The 20694-nt window shown below is 34.1% G+C and overlaps 1 protein-coding gene and 1 pseudogene across 13 annotated transcripts in view; both read right to left on the bottom strand.

Moving 5' to 3' along the window:
* Positions 1-917: 917 nt before the first annotated feature.
* LOC308641523 (fumarate hydratase, mitochondrial-like) lies at positions 918-2463 on the bottom strand (annotated as a pseudogene). Its single transcript has 2 exons — positions 2221-2463; positions 918-2091 (listed from the first exon to the last, which is right to left on the bottom strand). The product of its transcript is annotated as a fumarate hydratase, mitochondrial-like (transcript).
* Positions 2464-11049: 8586 nt separating this feature from the next.
* The window catches only part of IL33 (interleukin 33), a 192042-nt gene continuing 182397 nt past the window's right edge, over positions 11050-20694 (bottom strand). For 11 of the 12 annotated variants that reach the window (XM_081278833.1, XM_081278831.1, XM_081278826.1 and 8 more), the window contains 6 exons: positions 18357-18482; positions 17759-17881; positions 16109-16216; positions 15499-15549; positions 14476-14573; positions 11051-13029 (listed from right to left, as the gene is read on the bottom strand). In XM_081278833.1, the coding sequence (XP_081134959.1) occupies positions 12838-13029; positions 14476-14573; positions 15499-15549; positions 16109-16216; positions 17759-17881; positions 18357-18482 (698 nt within the window). In that variant the 3' untranslated portion in view covers positions 11051-12837. Of the gene's footprint in view, positions 13030-14475; positions 14574-15498; positions 15550-16108; positions 16217-17758; positions 17882-18356; positions 18483-20694 lie in introns of all 12 variants that reach the window. The other variant, XM_081278829.1, reaches the window with a different exon arrangement.

The raw sequence follows: 20694 nt of genomic DNA on the forward strand, positions 1-20694 counted from the left end.
TGTAAGAATTCTTTGTTAGTTATTCTGAATACAAGTCCTTTACCAGGTAGATGTTTTCTCAATACTTTATCTAGTTTGAGGCTTACTTTTTCATTTTCTTGGTGTTTTTTGAGGAACAGAAGTTTTTAATTTTTATAACATACAGTAAAGTTTTTTCTTTCATGGTTGGTACTTTTTCTGTTCTAATTAATCTTATCCTAACCTAAGGTTATCTAGTCTTTTCTCTTATGTTTTCTTTGAGAAGTTTTATAGTTTGAGCTCTTACATTTAGATCAAGGGTCTTTTCAAATTAATTTTTATAAAAAAAGTGACATAAGGGCAGAGGTTAAATTTTTTTCTCCTCATCTCCTCTCCCTTCTCTCAGCCTCTCTCCTCTCCTTTCCTTTCATTTCTTCCATTGTTCAGGAACTTTTTGTTGAAAAACCATTCTTTCTCTACTGATTTATTAATATGATTATGTGCTTTATAAGTCAACTTGATTTTATCATAGTACAAAAATAAAGTTAGCATAATTTGAAAAAAAATCAACCATATATAGTTGGGTCTATTTCTATAATCTCTCTTGTGTTCCATTGATATGTATGTCTGACTTTAAGCCAATTTTACATTGTCTTGGTAACTTTATAGCTTTATATTGTAGCTTTATAGCTAGTCTTGAAATTAGAAAGTGTGAGATTTCTAATGCTCCTTAAACATTTTTTTTGGGGGGGGAACTCTTTTAGGTCCTTGGAATTTCAATATAAAATTTTGAATTAGCTTGTTAATTTATATATTTAAAAAAAAGCTGCTGTGATTTTGATAGGGATAGTACTAAACATAGATAAATTTGGCAGAAACTGATATCTTAACAATATTGATTCTCCTATCATACACATGCTGTATTTTTTTTAAATTACATGTTTATTTTTATTATAAAGTTATTTTAATCCCTTTGGATTCAGCATGTCCTTGGGCTTTACCCATTCATCAAACTGCTCTGCTGTGAGATAGCTAAGTCAACAGCAGTTTCATTTAAGGTTGATCTTTTTGTGTGTGTGTAGTCCCCACCACACAGTTTTCTGTGATGGAAACTGAAGATCCCCCAGCCACCTGGCTGAGTGTAATACATTTTTAATCATCATTGGTTTGAGAAAAAATTCATCTCAAAATGTCCGTTACTGTCTTCAACAGTAACAGTGACATGATTCCCCATGACTTGGGATACAAACATGATCATTGCTTCACACTGAGTTCACCTTGTCTGGCATGATACTGCTTCCTGGTTCATTTTCAGGCAAGGTCAGTTCTCCTAGGCCAGACCGAGGACCAGAAGCCAGAAAACGAGTATCATTTTCTATCTTCATCAGAGTGTATGCAGTAGTGTTTATGGCTCCACTGAGCTCCGCTAAAGCATCATGAGCAGCCAGAGTTTCAAATTTATTTGGAGCAGTATCAAAAGGTAAGCCTGTGAGTGCAGCCACTTTTGCAGCAACCTTTTCTGCAAGGCTCTTTTAGTATTTAAACCAGAGCTAACAGCAGTGCCTCCAGTTGCTAGACATAGATTCTTGACATTCTAGCTTTTATTCTGGCTATGCATATTGTATCTGTTGAACATAACCACTAAATTCCTGCCTAAGAGTAAGTGGAACATCCTGAGCATGAGTACACCCAAATATAATGATCTGTGCAAACTCTTTGGATTTTTGCATTGAAAGCATCATGTAGCTTCTGCAGTCCTGGTAACAGTACTTCACGAACTTCTACTGCAGCTACAATTTGCATTACTGTGGGAAAAGTATCATTGAGCTCTGGCTTTTATTATCATCGTTATTGGGATGTACAGGGTTCTTGCCACTAAGCTCACCTCCTAACATTTCAATTGCTCTATTGCTAATAACTTTACATTTATATTATATTCATATTTGTATGGGTTCCTGATCCAGTCTGTCATACCGCAAGGGGAAAATGATCATTTAATTTGCCTTCAGCTACATCATCTGCTGCCTTCATTATTGCATTAGCAAGCTTTGGATCAAACCATAATCCTGATTTAATTGAGCAGCCGCTCACTTCAAGATGCCAAAAGCTTTAATAACTGGGGTCGGATGAAGCCTGCTACTTCTAGGCTTACTAGCCTATCCTACAATCCTGCCTTGACTATTTTTCATACTCTGGCTGGGCTCCATTAGGATATGTAATGTATTTCATTAACCCTTTTCACATGTTAAAATCTTGGCATACATTCTCTCATACCTCCAATCTTAAAGTTCTTTGTAGATCTTATGTCTGGGTGCCAAAATACTTATCATTTGGGACCTTCAGTTCACCAAAAGTGTCATATTCAATTCAGAAGGAATTTTGGCTTGCCATTCGAGCCATGTTCAGGGGCCCAAGTGGGAGGACAGCCACATCACCCACAGGAGCTAAGACAGCAGCTGGATTAAGCAGGAAGCCACTAGATCGTGCAAGGAAGCAGAGTTTCATATATCCATGTTCTGTGTCTTTTCATTTATTTAGATATTAAATTTTTTTTCTCAGAAATACTTCACAATTTTATTGTATTTTGTTAAATGTATTCCTGAGTATTTTGTTTAATTCTATTTTATATGACATTTCCCCACATTTTAATTTTTAATGTTTTTACTAGTATATGAGAAATTTTATATATTGCCCCTGTATCTTGTGATCTTGTTAAAATTATAAATTTTAACAATTTTTTGGTTGATTCTTTGGAACTTCCCATGAATAGCATCACGTCATCCAAAAAACAAAGGTAGTTTTATTTCTTTCTATAACTATATGAATTTTACTTATTTTTCTTACCTAATTGTAGTGGCTAATATCTCCAGTATAATGTTTAAATAAAAGTGGTGAGAACAGACATGTTTGTTAATGTTCCTGGGGGAGCATATTCAGCATTTAAGAATTTAAAATGAGGTTAAATCTGTTTTGAGTAGATATTTTTGTTATATTGAGGAAGATCCCATCTATTTCCAGTTTGCTGAGAGTTAGGGTTAATCCTGAAATGATGTTAAATTTTATAAATTTTTTTATGTTTATTTATGGAGATTATATTCTTTTTCCTTTTTTATTCTGTTGATATGGTGAATTGCAAGGATTTGAATATGGGGCCAACTTCACATACGTGAAATAAATTGCACTTCAAGATGCAATTTATTTCTTCTTGAAAAAAATCTGTTGCTGGTTTCAATTTACTAATTTTTTGTTAAAACTTTTCAAATTGAGGTTCAAGAAGGATATTTCCTGGCAAGTTTTATGGTTTTGAAGAATCTTTGTCTGTTTTTGCTATTGGGGAATTGCTGTCATCATAAAATAAATTGGTAAGTGTTCTCCCATCTTCTATTTTCTGGAAGAGTTTTTATAAAATTTGTATCATTTCTTCCTTAGTTATTTGATAGATTTCATCAATGAAGCCATCTGGAACTGGAGTTTTCATTGTGGCAAAATTTTAACTATGAATATAATTTCTTTAATAGACATATGACAATTTAGGTTATTTGTTTCTCTTTGAGTAAGATTTGGTAATTAAGTTATTTAAAGAAATTTATCCATTTCAATTTAGCTATCTAATGTATTGGCAAAACATGTTCAAAATATTCTCCTGTCCTAGGGGATCTCTAGTGATGTCTTCATTCCTGATACTGATATTTTGTTCCTGTGTATTATTCTTGGTCATTTGGTGACAGTTTTATTTGTTTTTTGTTTGGTCCTGGGGCTTGAACCTATGGGCGTGTGTATGCTAGCTAGGCAAGAGCTGCTACTGAAATATATGCCCAGCCCTTTTTTATAATCAAAAAATTTTTTTGAGATAGGGTCTTGCTAATTACTCAGGCTAGCTTTGAACTTGTGATCATCCTGCTTCTATTTCCCAAGTAGTTAGGATTATAGGTATCACCTGACTCAGGTTTATCAGTTTTAATGAGCTACTAAAGAGCAAGTTTTTACTTTCTCTTCTTTTCTTTTTGTTGTTGTTTTCTATGTCACTAATTTCTCCCATTATATCTCCTATTCTTCTTGCTTTATTATTTGTGTTTTATTTTTTGCTAGTTGTTAAGATGGAAATTTAAAAGCATCTATTAGAAATCTTTCTAAAATAACTATTTAATATAAATTTCCCTCTAAACAGTGCTTTAGCTGTGTTCCACTAATTTTGATTCATTTTATTTTCATTCAAATAAAAAATATTTTTCAATTTCTATTGTGTTTTCTTCTCTAACTTGATAGCTATTTAAAAGTGTTACATTTAATTTCCAAATAGTTTTCTCTTATTGATTTCTCATTCAATTCCAATATGTTCAGAGAACATACTTAAGATATTTTGAATTCTTTTTTATTTCTTTTTGGTGAATGTACATGAAAATAATATATATTTCTCTATTGTGGGCAAAGTGTTCTATAAATGTCCACTGGGTTGATTTAGTTGATAATGTTGTCAAAAATCTATATCTGTAATGATTTTTTTTTGGCCTGTTTGCTCTGTCAGATACTGACAGAGGTGTATCTCAACTATGATTGTGACTGTCCTGTCATTTTCCCTAAGTGTGCCTTTTCTGCCTCAGAAGTACCAGGATGGGTCCTGTAATAGAGCAAACACTCGCCAGGACATTAAATATAAGTCTCCTTCTCTGAATTACTCCCAAAATTTATCCAGATTTTACAATTTTATGCTCACTTTTGGTATCCAAGAGATGAAGGGAATATGATTGTTTCTTTACAAATTTAGTATTCCTCAAGAAGATGACTTTTCCATCCCTTTCCTGTCCTCTTTTCATATTAGGGGAGAGATGGTTGTTCCAAATAGCAGAATTTCAAATATTGGGTACTTTCCTTTTTTTTTTAGTTTCTAATAGTGGGGCCTTGGTGAAAATTCCAGGGGAAAATAGGAAAAATTCTGTTAAATAAATTGAACTTGAAAGAAACTGAATTACTAAATGAGTTTATACTGTTCTCCTTGAAATTCTTTGCAAAAATAAAAAAATTCTTTGCTATAATTACTTATACTGCTCACTGAGGGAAAAACTGTTTAGCCAAACTGATGTTGTTCCAGCTGAGGCTCATTCCAAAATTCCAAAGTGTTTGTTTAATGTTACAGAGTGATCATTTTTTTCAATAGAAGCAAAGGCCAGCATGCAAAATCCAGTATTGCACAAGGAAAGCATATCATGTTATCAACATCAAAGTGGAGGAAAATATTTAGTTTCTTGCTTGAGTTTAACTTTATAAGGTGTATCTGTTTGAAGATTCATTCAGCAGCAATGTTCTGATTTGCAGGAACATCTGCCAGTCCCTTTGAGCCTATGTAACACAAAACTTTGCAATTTTTGTTTTCTTGTGACTTTTGGAGAATATTTCCTTGAGGAAAATAATAAAAATTAAAATACCTATTGGACATTAAATTATAAATGCAGGTGGAAGGAGAAAAATAGGATTTATATGATTGATCCTAAAATAGGCCAGATACTGTGGTAGGTGCTTACAACCATTTCCTTATTCCATCATCTCAATACCCCTAAGTGATATATTAGCCCCATTTTATAGCCCCATTTTCAGAGCATTACAAGATCCCCTGATTGGCAGAAATTGAGATTAGAACCCAGATCTCTCTAGTACCAAAGTTCATATCCTCTGCTGTCCATTATGTGATGTCATTTATAAGGTGGTCAAACACAAAAGTAACCCACATTTCATGGCTGTTTTTATCTATTAGTTCAGTGGTTTCTAGAATGGCCCTGCTTAAGAGTGGTTAGCAGTTGAATCCACAAAATGTCATCTTTCTTTTTAGATTCATGTTGTTAGGGAAGCTTTGATCATGCCATGTTCTTTAAGCAGACCCTGAGTATTTTATCTTAGATAACTTTCATATTATACAGTGTGGACATCACTTTGGACTCTAGCCTTTTCAGATGTTAGACTCAATTTGCCAGGAATGAACAGTGAGCAACTTTGGACCTTCTGCCTAGATAATGAGGAAGGACTAGGAAAGTTTAAGATCAACAGTAAGGTTGATCAGATAGTAAGAACAAGAAAGCTAGTTGAGAGGTTACTATAGGTGTTAGAATTCAGCATGATATATATATCAGAGTGCCCAAATGACTTGCTACAAGAGGGAATGAATACTCAAAGTAGTAATCTAATCACTGTTCATGTGATCAGTGACCATACAGTTGTGTGATCTAGTGATTTCTGAAATCAGAATCTCTGTGGCTAGGGTCCAGAAAGTTGTATATGAAAAAGCTTTCCAGATGATTCTCATGCATGTTCATGTTTGAGAACCTCTGAACTAGAGGAGCAGAACATCAAGTAGCAGGAAGGAACAAACCAGAGTCATTGGTAGTTTGACTGACTGCCTCGAATATTTAATAAAGAAATATTTAAAGTGCGAGACACCACTGAGTTAGGTGCTGGTAATACAGAGATAAAGAGATAGACTGTCTCTGGTGATGGGATAAAGAAAAGAATGCATTGGATTCAGGTTGTATAGAACTTGATGAATCCAAGCGGTGGTGTTCTACAGTCAATTGAAAGTCCAACTGGACTGCAAAGAGATCTGGCCTACAGAGTTAAAAGTCCATAATTGTGTGAGGAACTAAAACCCTGGGATCTGACTGTCCTGGGTGGAAGCGAGTAGGTGTGGCAATGTGGAATGAGGAAAAGGTCAAAAGTCTGAGATTCCTTGATGTCCTGTTAACTATTTCCTCTCCAATCAACAGTACACTGATATCTGTTCTTCTGTTCACACCTTTAGTGAAGGCAGATCTCCTGCCCTAAATAGTATGAGATAGTTGAACACACGACACCCAAAACTGGTCTGTTTCTTCTTGGGTTAGCCTTGGTAGTTTGTGCCTTTCAATGAATTTGTCTGTTTTTATTAAAGTTGTCAAATTTATTGTTGTAGCATTGTTTATAATGTTCCATTTTTATATGTTTAATACTTTTAGATGGGTTGGGGATATAGCTGAGTGATACAATGTTTGCCTAGCATGTGTGAGGTCCTGGGTTCAATCTCCATTATCACAAAAACAAAACAAAAACCTTTACAACTACAGATGTCAGTTCTTTTATTACTGATAATGGTAATTTTTTTTCATGGTCAGTCTGGCCAAAGGTTTATAAATTTTATTGATTTTTCCAAGATCCAGTTTTTGGTTTTTCTAATTGTTTTTCTGACCCATGTAATATTAATAAATTATTGCATAAGTTTTTGGTTATCCCATTTACCATTCACATATCATTGAATATTTACACTTTTATCCTGTGCTCTTTTGAGGAAATATAGGTATTTTTTCATTTTTACTATTAGTAGTTTTATGTTTATAATTTAATATTTGATACATATTGCTTTGGTCTCAATATTTGGGTCTCCCCACTGCAAATTCTTAGTTTGAAATTCTAACCCCCAAGGTAATGGTGTTAGAAAGTGAGACCTTTGAGAAGTGATTAGGTCATGAGGGCAGGGTCCTTATGATTGTGATTAGTCCCCTTAAGAAAGAAACCAGAGGGGTGGCTAACCTCTTTGGTCATGTGAAGACTTCTTTAGATACTAAATATGCCAGTGCAGATCTTAGACTTTCAGCTGCTAGACTGAGAAAAATAAATTTCTGTTGTTTATAAGTTACTCAATTTATGGTATTTTGTTGAAGCAGGCTGAATAAAGTATGACACATATGAAAACATATGTTACATTTGTAGGTCAAAAAATATAGTAAAATACCTATGAAATTTATATGTTATAAATTGTCAGATCTCATCCATTCTGATTTATTCTCTCCACTTTGAGAGGATAACAAATTAGAAGCATACATGTCTTTTTAAAGTTTTAATTGTACCTAAGAAAAATTTTTCTCAGTACCAATCAAGTTTGCCTAGATTCTAAGCTAACATTCACTAAGTGCTTGATATGTGCAATGTAGTTTCTATTAGTGTCCTAAGAATCAGGTGTCAAAATCATCTTTTCTATTGATGAAATTTACTTTAAGCTTCATTCCACAGAAAACCCAGCACTAGCTTAAGCAGACATGGGTTTATTTTTTTCTCTTAACATAAAGTCTGCAGTTAGTATTTCAAAAATAGTATGGCAGCTCAACAATGTTACATGTGACCTGTTTTTTATGGTAAGTTTCCCAGGAACAGATTCTGTGTTAAGGGTTTTTGAACTTGTGATTTATTACTAAGGTAGTGCTTTCAAGAAAAACTAGGGAAATTAGGGCAAGAGAGGGCAATCTATGTAGCCTTTAAGCAAGGAAATAATCTTATGCTAAAGTCCAGCAGAAGTAGCTTCAGTATGAACTCAAGGAGGGAAGTTCTGAGTGAATGCTTGGTAAGGTTGGTGGGAGAAATATAAACTCAGACACTCATATCTTTCTGTGCAAGAGGGCAAAGCATCATGTATACCATCAAGCCTGTCCTTGTGAGAAGAACTGCAAATGCTAGATATTGAAAGTACACAGAAGATGGTGGTGGTGAAGATGTGTGGTATTCACAGAAATGTCATCAAAGGATCTAGTGTAAATGAATCCAAGGAGACTTGGACAGAGCATCAATACTGTCTGCTATACCAGAGTTATATCTTTCACTCTGCCATTTTTTAATGTATAGGTGTTTGTTTCCCCTCATCATCACCTCCTGATCAGAAGGTAGTTATTGTACATTCAGTTTCATATCTATGGCCCTGGTAGGAAGATGGGATGCTGAAAAGGGACATATCAGTTGAACATGTCCCTTAAAAAAGTTCTTCTCAAACACTTATCCTGCCTATATGTTACTGTCTGGAACTATATCAAATGGTTACCGTAGACATCTGGAATGGGTTGTTTTTAGTTGGGTAAACGACTAACTGGAACAAAATGAAGTTCCACTAGTAAGCAAGTAGGGTAGAGGTGGTGGATATTAGGTAGATAACTACAAGATTTGGTACATATCCATTTTACAGAGAAACAGAAGTTTCATACCTTGTTGAAGACACACCACCTATAAGTGGTAAGCCAAGCCTATGTTTTTAATATAGTGGGCAGTGATTCATGCATTCTGTTTATGATAATGTCCTCTAGGATAGGCTAAAAACTGTGATTGGGTGTGGACATCTGTTACTTCTTATTGACACCTCAACAAGAAATAGCTCATTGATTTTGTCTCTACCAGCTGGCTTTCTTTCGTCTCTTCCACCCAATATTTAGATTTAGCTTGAATCTTGACTATTAATGGAATTGGAACAACTGAATTTACCCTTTTTGCTCAAGATCTGTAGAAGAAACCTGCTTAACATGACTTTGGGAATAGATATATAAACAAATCAGGTGGATACTAGGGTGCAGGGGTAGAGAATTCAGTCCTGTTTCTTTCCTTGATGACAGACCCTCACTGATTTCTGTCACCTTGTATGATTATGTAGAGTTGGAATTTTAATACATACTATATATGTACATTATACAAGTTTCATATGGACAAGGAGAATAGCTTAGATATATTCTATACTTTCACAATGTTCAGTGTACATGGTATGTAATTAATTAGTTACTAATAGGAGATGAGATTTCTGGTCTGTACAGGTCATAGTATGAGGGAAGAAGGGATTTGGGGACAAGTCTGACCCAATCTCCACTAGACCATCTCATTTGAAGATTTCACTGTTCACTTTGAAATTTCTTATATGAAGCACAAAGATTGAAATTGTTATTTCTGATTTGTTTTGTTCTGTGTAAGTAAAAATTATGAATCCATCATCCTAGACTTAATTCAAGGTGGTACATTCTAATTAGATTAGCAATTTCCTTTCCAAGTGCCCCCTTCAAATTCAACTCTTAATTATTTCCCCCCAATTCTAAATGACTTCATTCATTCAAATGAAATTTTCTTGACCATATTTCAAGTGTTATGGTTTAGATATGAGGAATCCCTCAAAAGGTCATGTGTGAGACAAAACAAGAAAGCTTAGAGGTGAAATGATTGGGTTATGAGGACCTTAACTTAATCAGTGCAATAATCCACTTGAATGGATTAACTGGGTGGCAACTGTGGGCAGATAGGATGTGGCTGAGAAGGTAGGTCACTGGGGGTGTGCCTTAGGGATATATGTTTTGTCCCTGCTGAGTGTACCTGTCTCTCTTCTTCTTGATTGCCATGTCCTAAGAAACCTTCTTCTGCCACACCCTTTTGCTTTGGTGTTCTGCCTCACCTTGGACTCAGAACAATGGAGTCAGCTGTCTATGAGCTGAGACCTCCGAAACCATAAGCCAAAGTAAACCTTTTTCCTCTTCTAAATTGTTCTTGTTGGGTTTTTTGGTCACAGTGACAAAAAGCTGACTAAAATATCAAGGTATCCAAAAATACATAGAAACTTACAAAATATAAATATGAGGGGAAAAGAAGTTTTGACATAATTATCATTTCTGATATAGTTAAATGGACACATTCCGTCTGGTATTGTATACTATGGGCCATCAAAAAAACATGCAAGTAAGTAACAATACCTTGAATATTTTAATTAAATAACATTCATTATGATAATGGTGGAAAATATTTTTAAAAAAGAAAAAACAAAATCAGATAGCTGACTTAAAAGATATCTAAATAAGGAGTCATAAATCTCAGATTAAGTTCTAGTGAAGGTATGTGTTAGCTGTTTGATCTTGGGTAAAAATCATCTAACATTTTTGTAAGGGCTTCTCTACCAGGCACTGAGAAGACAAAAGCAAAAGTCTTACTTGATTTTGAATTAGCAAAAATATCAGTAAATATTTGACTTTCTCTAGAAACCAACATTGATAAATTAGGGTGTGCTTACTTTCACTTAAGAATTTCAGAATATTCACCGGGTGTAGTGGCACACGCCTGTAATCCCAGTGGGTCAGGAAGCTGAGGCAGGAGGATTGCGAGTTTAAAGCCTGCCTCAGCAACTTATCTGGCCCTAAGCAACTCAGTGAGACCATGTTTATAAATAAAATATGAAAAATGGCTAGGGATGTGACTCAGTGGTTAAGCACCCTTGGGTTCAATCCCCAGAACCAAAAGAAAAAAGAAAAAGAAAAAAAAATTAGAATAGTGAGTTGTTTTATGATAAAATCTTTATAGCCATGCATTCTTTAAAAAAGTACAGTTTTATTCAGGATTACAAACAGTATAATGGACATATTTAGTTTCTAATTATTTTAAGTATATCATACAGATGCACATAATGTTTACTATTTTTTGAAGGAAAAGATATAGATTATTTTATTTTTGTCTCTATAAGAAAGTTTTAACAAATTATGAAACAATGATATATTATTCTACAGTTGCATAATTTTTATACAATGATTCTCAGCATCTTTTATCTTATACCCATTAGGTTCCAATGAATTAGAAATCTCAAAGTCCACGTTCAGCAAAGGTTACATGTCATCAATTTTCTATTATTATATTTGCCATTAATTATAAACCATGTCTATGGAAAATTATAATAGAAATTGCTAAAGATTGAAATAAGCAAAAACCATTCATTTACTAGTTCAAAATGTTATTATATGATCATTAATTTTAGTACCTTAGTAACAGTAAAACACAAAGATGTTCAGTGAACAATTTTGCCATCAGTAGGCGAAAGTTCTACAGTATTAGGTACCGTATGTAAAAATTCTACATTGTCAGGTACACAAAGCAGAATAAAGGTAAACATGTAGAGTTCAGATGAAATGGAAATGAACGTGGGGGTAGTGGTGCCAAAGGATACCTTGGTTAAAATAACTGAAGAAGGGACAGAGTTAAATGAATATCTATCCGAGCAGAGTCATTGAGAAGCTAAACAACAAAAAGACCTGCTGTGTTCATGGAAAGCAAGGATTAGAAGAAATTTTACCCAAGGTGATGAGCATATCAAAAGTCATAGATCTTGGAAGGTAGGATTCGAAGGACATAGTATGCATAAATGTGAATGGCAGCCAGTTATTGAAATTTTAATGTTAATTTTGTGTCTTTTTTGGGCCTTAGTAAATTAGAGGACTTCTGGTTTCATTATAGTATTTGGATCCCATGCTACTTGAATGCCCTAACCATTCCACTATAACTTAGTATTTTAAGAAAATGTTTCAGTTTGTTAGATATTACCAATAATTTCAATTACATGTGTGAACTGAAATTTGTTTTCTAATGTAGGAAGGCCTTGTTTAAAGTTAACTCTCTATATAAAAATTATTTCATATTAAATCAGAATTTAAGAAATGAAACAGAGGTAAAAATGTTCATTTTATCAATACTGAATTTATTTTCTTAAATTTCAAATTATCATTTCCTTTATATTACTTGCCTAAGCATGTAGGCATTTGAAGTGCCATAACTCTTCACAAAAAGAGCCAATCTGAGTGTTACCTAGGGCATTTATAAACACACTCAGTGTTTTATTCTAGTGGATAAATAGTAAGTCTATGCAGTATTTATTCTTTTTATTAACAGCTCTAGTGTTTGAATCTATTGTTTGGAATAAGAGAAAACCATGTATCTCTTTAAAATGGATCCCTATTTAAAGAGCAACTTGAGTTATGGACTCTTCTCTAAAGAGATCTAAACTCTAAATGTGGAAATTCTTTCTGGACTAGATCTAGAAAAAAGTAAATGTTAGCCTATATCTCTTCAAAAAGCAAATCTTTTTACCAAAACCTTGTTTTATAAACTCATAATTTTGTTGAATATATAGTAATACAAAGAAAAAGAAAACAACTGAAGGATTAGAAAAAATATTTGTACACATAGTAAATAAAACATTCCACAGCATTCTAAGCTATTTCCCCTAGATATTGCCTGTCTCTTTCACTCTTGTCCTCCAGTGGTACCATTTGGGTTGCCCAAACCAGATCCTGCAGGTCTCTGTCACATTAAGGAGAGCTTAAACATGATATTATCACTAGTCTGATTCTTTCCTTCCACCAGAGCAAGCTGATTATCTTTGACTCCTATATACATTCCACGATTACTCTTACATTCGAATGAAACAAAATCAGAGGATTCCTTATGAAGGACAAAGAAGGCCTGGTCTGGCAATGGAGTTTTACACTTTTGCAGCTGAGGAAACAAGAGAAAAAGCAACCAATACGTGAGTCAAAGGTCCAGAATCAACTTTCCCTTCATATGTTAGAACCTGAAGGGGAATAATAATCTATAACTTGGTATTTCCAGCAAGCCTGCTTACTGAGAAAGGAGGTGGGGCAGATGAGTAGAGGGTAAAGTAGTGGGTGGTATGATTTAATTTGATTCACTGATGGATAGCATACTTAGAGAGGCAATATGACTTAGAATGCCTAAATCTGAATGCAATAGTTCTGGACTTGTACCCTTGATTTGTAATATATGCTAAGACTTGGGTATGTTGCTTTTCTCTTAAACTTCAATATTTTAGTCTAGCCAGTTTTCTAGATCAGTTAATTCTCATCTAGATGTATGAATAATATAAATAATTTTTATTTTAAATCACTAAGTTTGGGGGATAGTTTGTTATTCAGTAATAGCTGAAATATAAGTCTATGATGTAATATAATAGCTTCATCATAGATGTAACTATAAGGATTAGATGAGATAGTACTTAGCAAGTACTTGGTATTTAATAGCTCAGATGAGTTACTTCTTATTATTGAATAGTTATATATGCTAGATACTGTGTTATATATACTTAGGGAAATTTTGTTATAGAAAATGCCAGTTACTGACCACTACTTATGTTAATACCTTATATAACTGTATTAGTTATATTTATAAATTTGTGTATTTATGTAATTTATCTTCTGTATTATACTTTCATGTTCCTGTCCTTGCTTCTACCTTTGGTTTATTTGTTCTTCCAGATATTTATAGTTCCTTGTCATGACCAATATAATATTGCCTTTTACTAAGTAAACAATATGCAGTGAATCCTATGAGAATGTAGGTCATTTCGCTATCCACAAATCTTGACATGGAAATGTGTGCTGCATCTCCAGCTACCAGACTTGGAGTGTAAGAATATTTTACAAAAAACATTTCCTAGAAGAACATAATTCCTAAAGTCAAATAAAAAGAAACTGAGATAAACCTGTATAGCAGTGCTTCTCAAACCTTAATGAAATTGTGCATCTCCTAGAGATTTGTGTGTGTGTGTGTGTGTGTGTGTGTGTGTGTGCTGGGGATTGAACCAAGGGCCTTGTGCACGCAAAGCAAGCACTCTACTGACTGAGCTATATCCCCAGCCATAAGAATTTGTTAAAATGCTAATCCTGATTCATTCCTTGGAGGGCTTGAACTCCTGCATTTCTAAGAAGCACTCAGGTGATTCTGTGCTGCTGGGAGAGTCCAGATTTTTAGCAACAAGGTCACATATACTTTTCTCCTTCCCCTACTGCAGAAGCAAGTCATTAGTAGTACCCATTTTATTTACAACACCACAAACAAAATTCCTTCTTCAAAATATCCCAATACCCAAATATACACACATGGATAGAGTTAATCACCATAATTATATAATTATGTATCTATTACCTCCACAGAATGCGCCTTGTTGTTGGCATGAAGCAAGATGTCTCTGTCTTTTGTAGGACTCAGGTTTACCATCAACATCTTACCATCGACACCATCACCTTACAATTAAAATGATAATTAGTAAGGTAATGCAGTTTTCAACCAGCTAGATTTAACTATTCTACCATGTATATATACTTCAAAAATTCATGTTGTACATAACAAATACACAGATTCATTTGTCATTAATTATAAAATTAATAATAAGAAAGAAGATAAATTTTAAATTATAAAGACTTGAAACTCATTTTTAATTTAATAAAATTAACACCCAGAAAAAGAGTCTAAGATATCAAAAAAAATAACTACTTCATTCACTTAAAGATATTTGCACCCAAATGAAAGTAAAAGAGTCATTATTAAATAAGAAGAGGGTTCTTCTGAATTTCTCGAAGGAGAGAGGTTGGTATTTAAAAAATATGTTTTCCAACTGGAGAATTGTGACTCATGGGCACTTTTCTGGGCATCAGCTTCCCTGTCTGCCTGTAAAGCTACAGGGCTTTACATGGTTGTCCCCTAACATCTACTTCCTTTTATATATAATAATAAAAGATTTTCTAGCCTGCTTCTCATGGTTTCATACAGCAATGGACTAAGTTCTTAGGTGTAACTTCTAGTTGTACATTCATTTTCCTCTGTCTCACTGATTGGACATTGCCACCGTAGCTAGGAATATTGAACCATGTAGCTGCTGATAGAGCCACAGTGTAGAAGCTGTGTGTCTGGACAAACTTTGAGCAGAACTGCCATTCCAGTCCTAGGTAAGAGAGATTTTTATTAAATGCAGCCAAACCTTTATCCTAAGTATTAATCTAGAAAATTAATGCGATGGAATAAATCCTCTAAAAATCTAAGATTTTATTGTGAGCGTGGGTTGGAGAGAGCTTTTTGAAACAATCTTCCTTTCCCATGGAGTATTTTGGATTTATCTTTACTACAAACTTAAGAATTTCAGCACTACAAATACCTAAGCCTCCAAATTACCTGATTCGCTCGAGGGGTATGGAGACTCATAGTAGCGCAGTAATACCTTGTCTGAAAGAGAATGCATAAGATCACTTTTGTGAGATACATTTTTATCAAAAGGTTTCAGTTCCATCATATTCATAACATCAGAGAATATTCTCGCCTTTTTATTATGCATCAACAAAAGCAAACATTTCTTGGTTCTGAGAAGGTCTTAAAATTTGAAGGTCTTAAAATTTGCTCTGATAAATTCAACACAGTTATTATTAAATATTTATGATGTTGATAGCAGTGGTATATTCCTTTTGTTAAAGATTATAATTTATTGATATTAATAAGGCTAGAAAGATCTAGTGGGTAATTTAGCAATAGCAAATACATGTGGCTCCTCCTTCCATAGTTCACAAAATGTATACTCTTAATATCTATATTCTTGCATTAAGTAATCCTAATTAAACTTCTGAATCCTTCTCAACGTAGCGATGTTCAGGTGTCCACTGCCAATGTATTAGGATGAGCAAATATAACTAAATCTATTTGCTGTATCTAAATTAATCCATTGTTGATAGTTTGGTAGATTTATTTTTTTAATCATCATTACATAATTTTAGATAAGGAAATATTCTACCTTTTTCTTGATCTTTTGGCTGGTCTTCAACATTGGTCACATAATTTCCATCCTCCCAAATAAAACGAACATGTTGATTGTTGTATGTACTCAGGGAAGCGCAAGATTCTGTGAAAAAAGAAACTCCTATAACAAGTGAAATTCTTGTTTCCATGGGAAATAAAACTTGTTCTTGGGAATAAAACTTGTTACCATGAATAATTCTTTTGACAAACTGTTTTTTGAAGTGTGTCCTCAAAATTTTTTTTTTACTTTGCAATTTGAGCTACATTTTGTCATTAGCTGTGAATAGATGAAAGCCTTTGGCACAAAGCTTTATGTAGCTCAAAGGCTGAGGTGTAACACCTGGATGGGATTAAAAGTGCTTAGTCTCCTGAATAAATGCTGTAGGAGCACCTAGAATGTGTATGGGAGGGTTTGGTGGGGAGAAAGAAGCTGAAAAAGTGATGGGAATTGCCTGAAGAAACCTTCATTTTTTGGTTTCCCATGGTCTAGGGAACTGTGGGAAAGAAGGGACTTTATTTTGATAGACATAGGTAAATGAATGCCCATCTACAAAATATGGTTACTTAGAGACTTTTATAGTCCAGGGGAATTCAGATATAATCACAGTTCTCTCCTTTAAGCTAAATAACAGAGATACTTGGAGCAATATTCCTAACATTTTTTAATGTCATAGCACACATAGAAAATGATAATATACTTTTATATACTTTTATTTTATTTATTTTTATGTGGTGCTAAGGATTGAACTCAGGGCTTCGTATGTGCTAGGCGAGTGCTCTACCACTAAGCCATAGCCCCAGCCCGAAAATGATAATATTTTTAAAGCATGCAGGGATAAACTGGTTCAGATTTAGGGGGTACTGATATAGGGCCTGCAGGGGGAAAAAATCACTGTATCTTCTTTATGTAACAGAATTATACTAAAAAATATACAAAATATAAAAGAGATTGCTAAAAATTGAATTTATATGTGAACTTCTAAAGCAAAGTGATTTAAAGATCCTTAGTGAGAAACTTCAGTATTACTTTTGTGAACTTAATATGTTTTTATCAGGAATAATGCTTTAAGTGGCAACATGTAATTACTTATCAAGTTTCCTGAATGATGATTCATTCACTTCTTCCCCCAACCCGCTTTGGTGCTGGGTATTGGACCAGGGCCTTGCACATGCTAGACAAGTACTCTACCACTAAGCTACACCCCTAGTCCCTCTTCACTTCCTGATAGTTACCAGCAATTTGAATTTATGTGCAAGTAGGTGATAAAATTGAAAACCATTGTAACTTTAAAATATATTATGTTGAAATTATATTTCAGAAAATAATAGATCTTCATTTCCTTTCATGGACAAAATGTTGAATTTTGGGGAATAATAGATCTTTTTCTTTCAAAGGACAATGTATTTCCAGTGGGAATAACATATATAGGATTCCAAATAATGACAAGCATCTCAAAATCATGATGATGTGCTAACTATAGAATATACAAGCATTGTTAGATCAGTTACACCTGTTTGGATACCACTAAATGGGCATATCGGCATCAAACAGAGGTTCCTGATACATATGAAAACAAATTTGGAGCTGCCTACTTGTGTCTTACCTCCCTCCTCCCCCCAATACCACCCCTATGACCCATCACACCTCTGATACTTGATGTGTCAAGTGCTCTAGTATTTTCTTGGATCCTAGCTATTTCAAAGATGGAGTGCTCCATAGCAGGTTGATAGGCAGCAAATAACTGATGTATTTCTTTGTGCTTTCCACCTGTAGGTCGGAATTGAACAGGAATGGACCATCAGTCCTCACTCTGCATACATGCCATTTCCTTTTGATGATTCTAAGTCTGCTTGCTGACAGTGGTAAATGATCCCAGGACTTTGGACACCCCATGGTCTGATGGGATTAATACCTCCTGACATATTTATACCCTAGCAGAGCACACTAGGAGGGAGAAAACTGATCACCTATGGTCTCAACACTCCAAAAGCAATCACTTAGCCCTCTAGTTTGCCCCTTTAAATAAAATTACTTAGAAATATTATAAACCTATTTATATATAATCTTGTATCCTTTATTTTTACTTAATATTATAACATAACCGTATATCCCTCATACTGTTAAAAACTCTTTATATGCCCCTTTACTCTTTTGGGTGAGGAAGAAATTTATGTATTTAAATGTGGTAAGTGAAGGCAAATAGACACCCATTGCTGTTGCCATGAAACATAGTTTCCCTTACCTGTTTTTTGTGAACAATGTTTGGTGATTTCTTTCCTGAAGTAACAGGCCTTCTTTTTTATGGTAAGGCCAGAGCGTAGCTTCATACAATACACATGGCAGATTTCTTTGGTCTTCTGTTGGGATTCTAAACAATGAAAAATTGTTATGTTTTACTCTTTTCATCTTTATCTTTTTGCAAACCCTAAGTGCAGCAGATGAAAGCAAGTATAGATCCACTGTATTTTACCAAAAACTCTTGGAGCCAATTGTGTTTTAAAATTCAGAGTTTTTTTTAGATTTTAGCATTGTAATATAGAACATATATCATCCATATGTAGTACCTTTAATGGGCTGGTGTAGCACTGTTTAGTCAAAAATTAATTAATCTTACAGTGAAATATTGGAAAATTTACAAAAAGTAAAATAAAGATATTCAGATTGGGACTTAATGGACAAATGAATTCAGATCATATGTTGCTGCTAAATGAATTATGAAAAATTTTAGGTTTTTAGAAAACATTTTGGTTTTCAGAATTCCATATGAGGAATTACAAGCCAACATGTAATAAACATAAATCTTTGCCTGAGAGGAAATACATATGGCTATGTGAAATCTGAGATCTAAAATAGATCTACTTATATAAAATACACTTAATAATTTTGCAGGGATAGCTATATTCTATGAAGGTTATTGACACTAAAATAACTAACATCTTCTAAGTGTCAACAGTGGGCCAAGTACTGTGCTAATTATTTTACATATTTCACTTAATTCTTCATAATAATCTTGCAAGTTAGACATTATTATCCCAGTTTTATAGGTGATAATCTGAGGCTTTTAGGAGTCATGTAAAATTGTCCAAATTTACAAGGCTGATGAGAAGTTGTGACTGAGGTGTGTCTAATATAAAAACAACTTTTCTCACCCTACCTCCATTTAAGAAAATGCTACACTGCTGTTTGAGGTACTAACAAAGTGCAAATTCAAATCTAAAAAAATTGAAGTAGAAAAGTTAATCATTATTCAGTAAGTCTTACTTAATTTGGCCAAATAAAAATTTGTGCCAAATTTTAAAAAAAATCAGTTGGAAATTGGAAATCATAACAACCTCTCAGAGTTACACAGTGAAAACTAAAACATGAATCAGGCCAGTTGCCATGGCACATGCCTGTAATCCCAGCAGCTCAGGAGACTGAAACAGGATGTTTGTGAGTTCAAAGCCAGCTACATCAACAGCAAGGTGCTAAGGAACTCAGTGAGACCCCTCTCTCTAAATAAAATACAAAAAAGGGCTATGAATGTGGCCAGTGGTTGAGTGCTCCTGCAAGTTCAATCCCCAGTACCCCCCCAAAAAATAAACACGAGTCAGATGATCTCAATTTTCAACATTATATAGTAAATGAACCATCAAACAATTTATACTATATAGTTAAATTTCAATTATTCACAGTAATTCAGAAAAGAAAATAATTCTGACTTTGGGAGCCAATCAAAGATATTTTTCAATTTTCTAGAAGATTTGCCTTCCTAGTAGAATGCGTTTAAAGACCTGTGAGTATTTTCACCTGTTTAAACAAGGAATTGGCCACTCCACCATGGAACTCCCTGACTTCTCTTGACAATTCAAAAATATCAGCTACAGTATCTCACATTTATAAAGTACTTTTATAGTTACAAAAATAATTTACAAAGTTAAGTAGTGCCAGAGCCAGCATTGTACTTGCTCTCCTGATAACTTAATACAATACTTTATTAACTATACTACATCATGCCTTCAGAGTTTAGAGGCTTAAGACCATACCAAAAAATCTGTTTATTCCTTATATGCTTCTCTTTATGTAATATTTGGCATCACATGGGAACATGGTAGTCATCTCTAATATTGAATGTAGACTCTAGGGAAAAAGAAATGGGTCTTGGGTATTTTGAAGAAAGGGTCATGACATATACAAGTATTGTGGAGGTAAAAGAAGAAAAGGGGTTAGGAAGAGAGTTAAATGTATGAATGTGTGGAGCTAACATCTAGTGGGACATTCACTGGTTATAATTCATGGGGAATGCGACTACATTTGAAGTATTGTAAATACTTTACATTGGAAGAATTTGGGAGAAGTTATACTTTGGTGCTCTGGGCAGCTGAAAGTGTGAGGGTCGTGTGGGGGTTCTTCAGGAGAGAGTGTTCTACTGGTGTCAGGGAACCAGCTCAAATCTACACAAGGGCTATTACCAATTCCTGTGTCTCCATCCTGCCTGCTCTCTGAGGGTAGAGTCTTAGTGTGACTTTTAAGAAAATTCTCATAGCTAATATCATCGTTGTAACAGCATGAGTTCCCTAAGGCAATTCTAGTGAGTACAT

Source organism: Spermophilus citellus (assembly GCF_964194105.1).
Source record: "Spermophilus citellus genome assembly, chromosome: 2".
Taxonomy (NCBI): domain Eukaryota; kingdom Metazoa; phylum Chordata; class Mammalia; order Rodentia; family Sciuridae; genus Spermophilus; species Spermophilus citellus.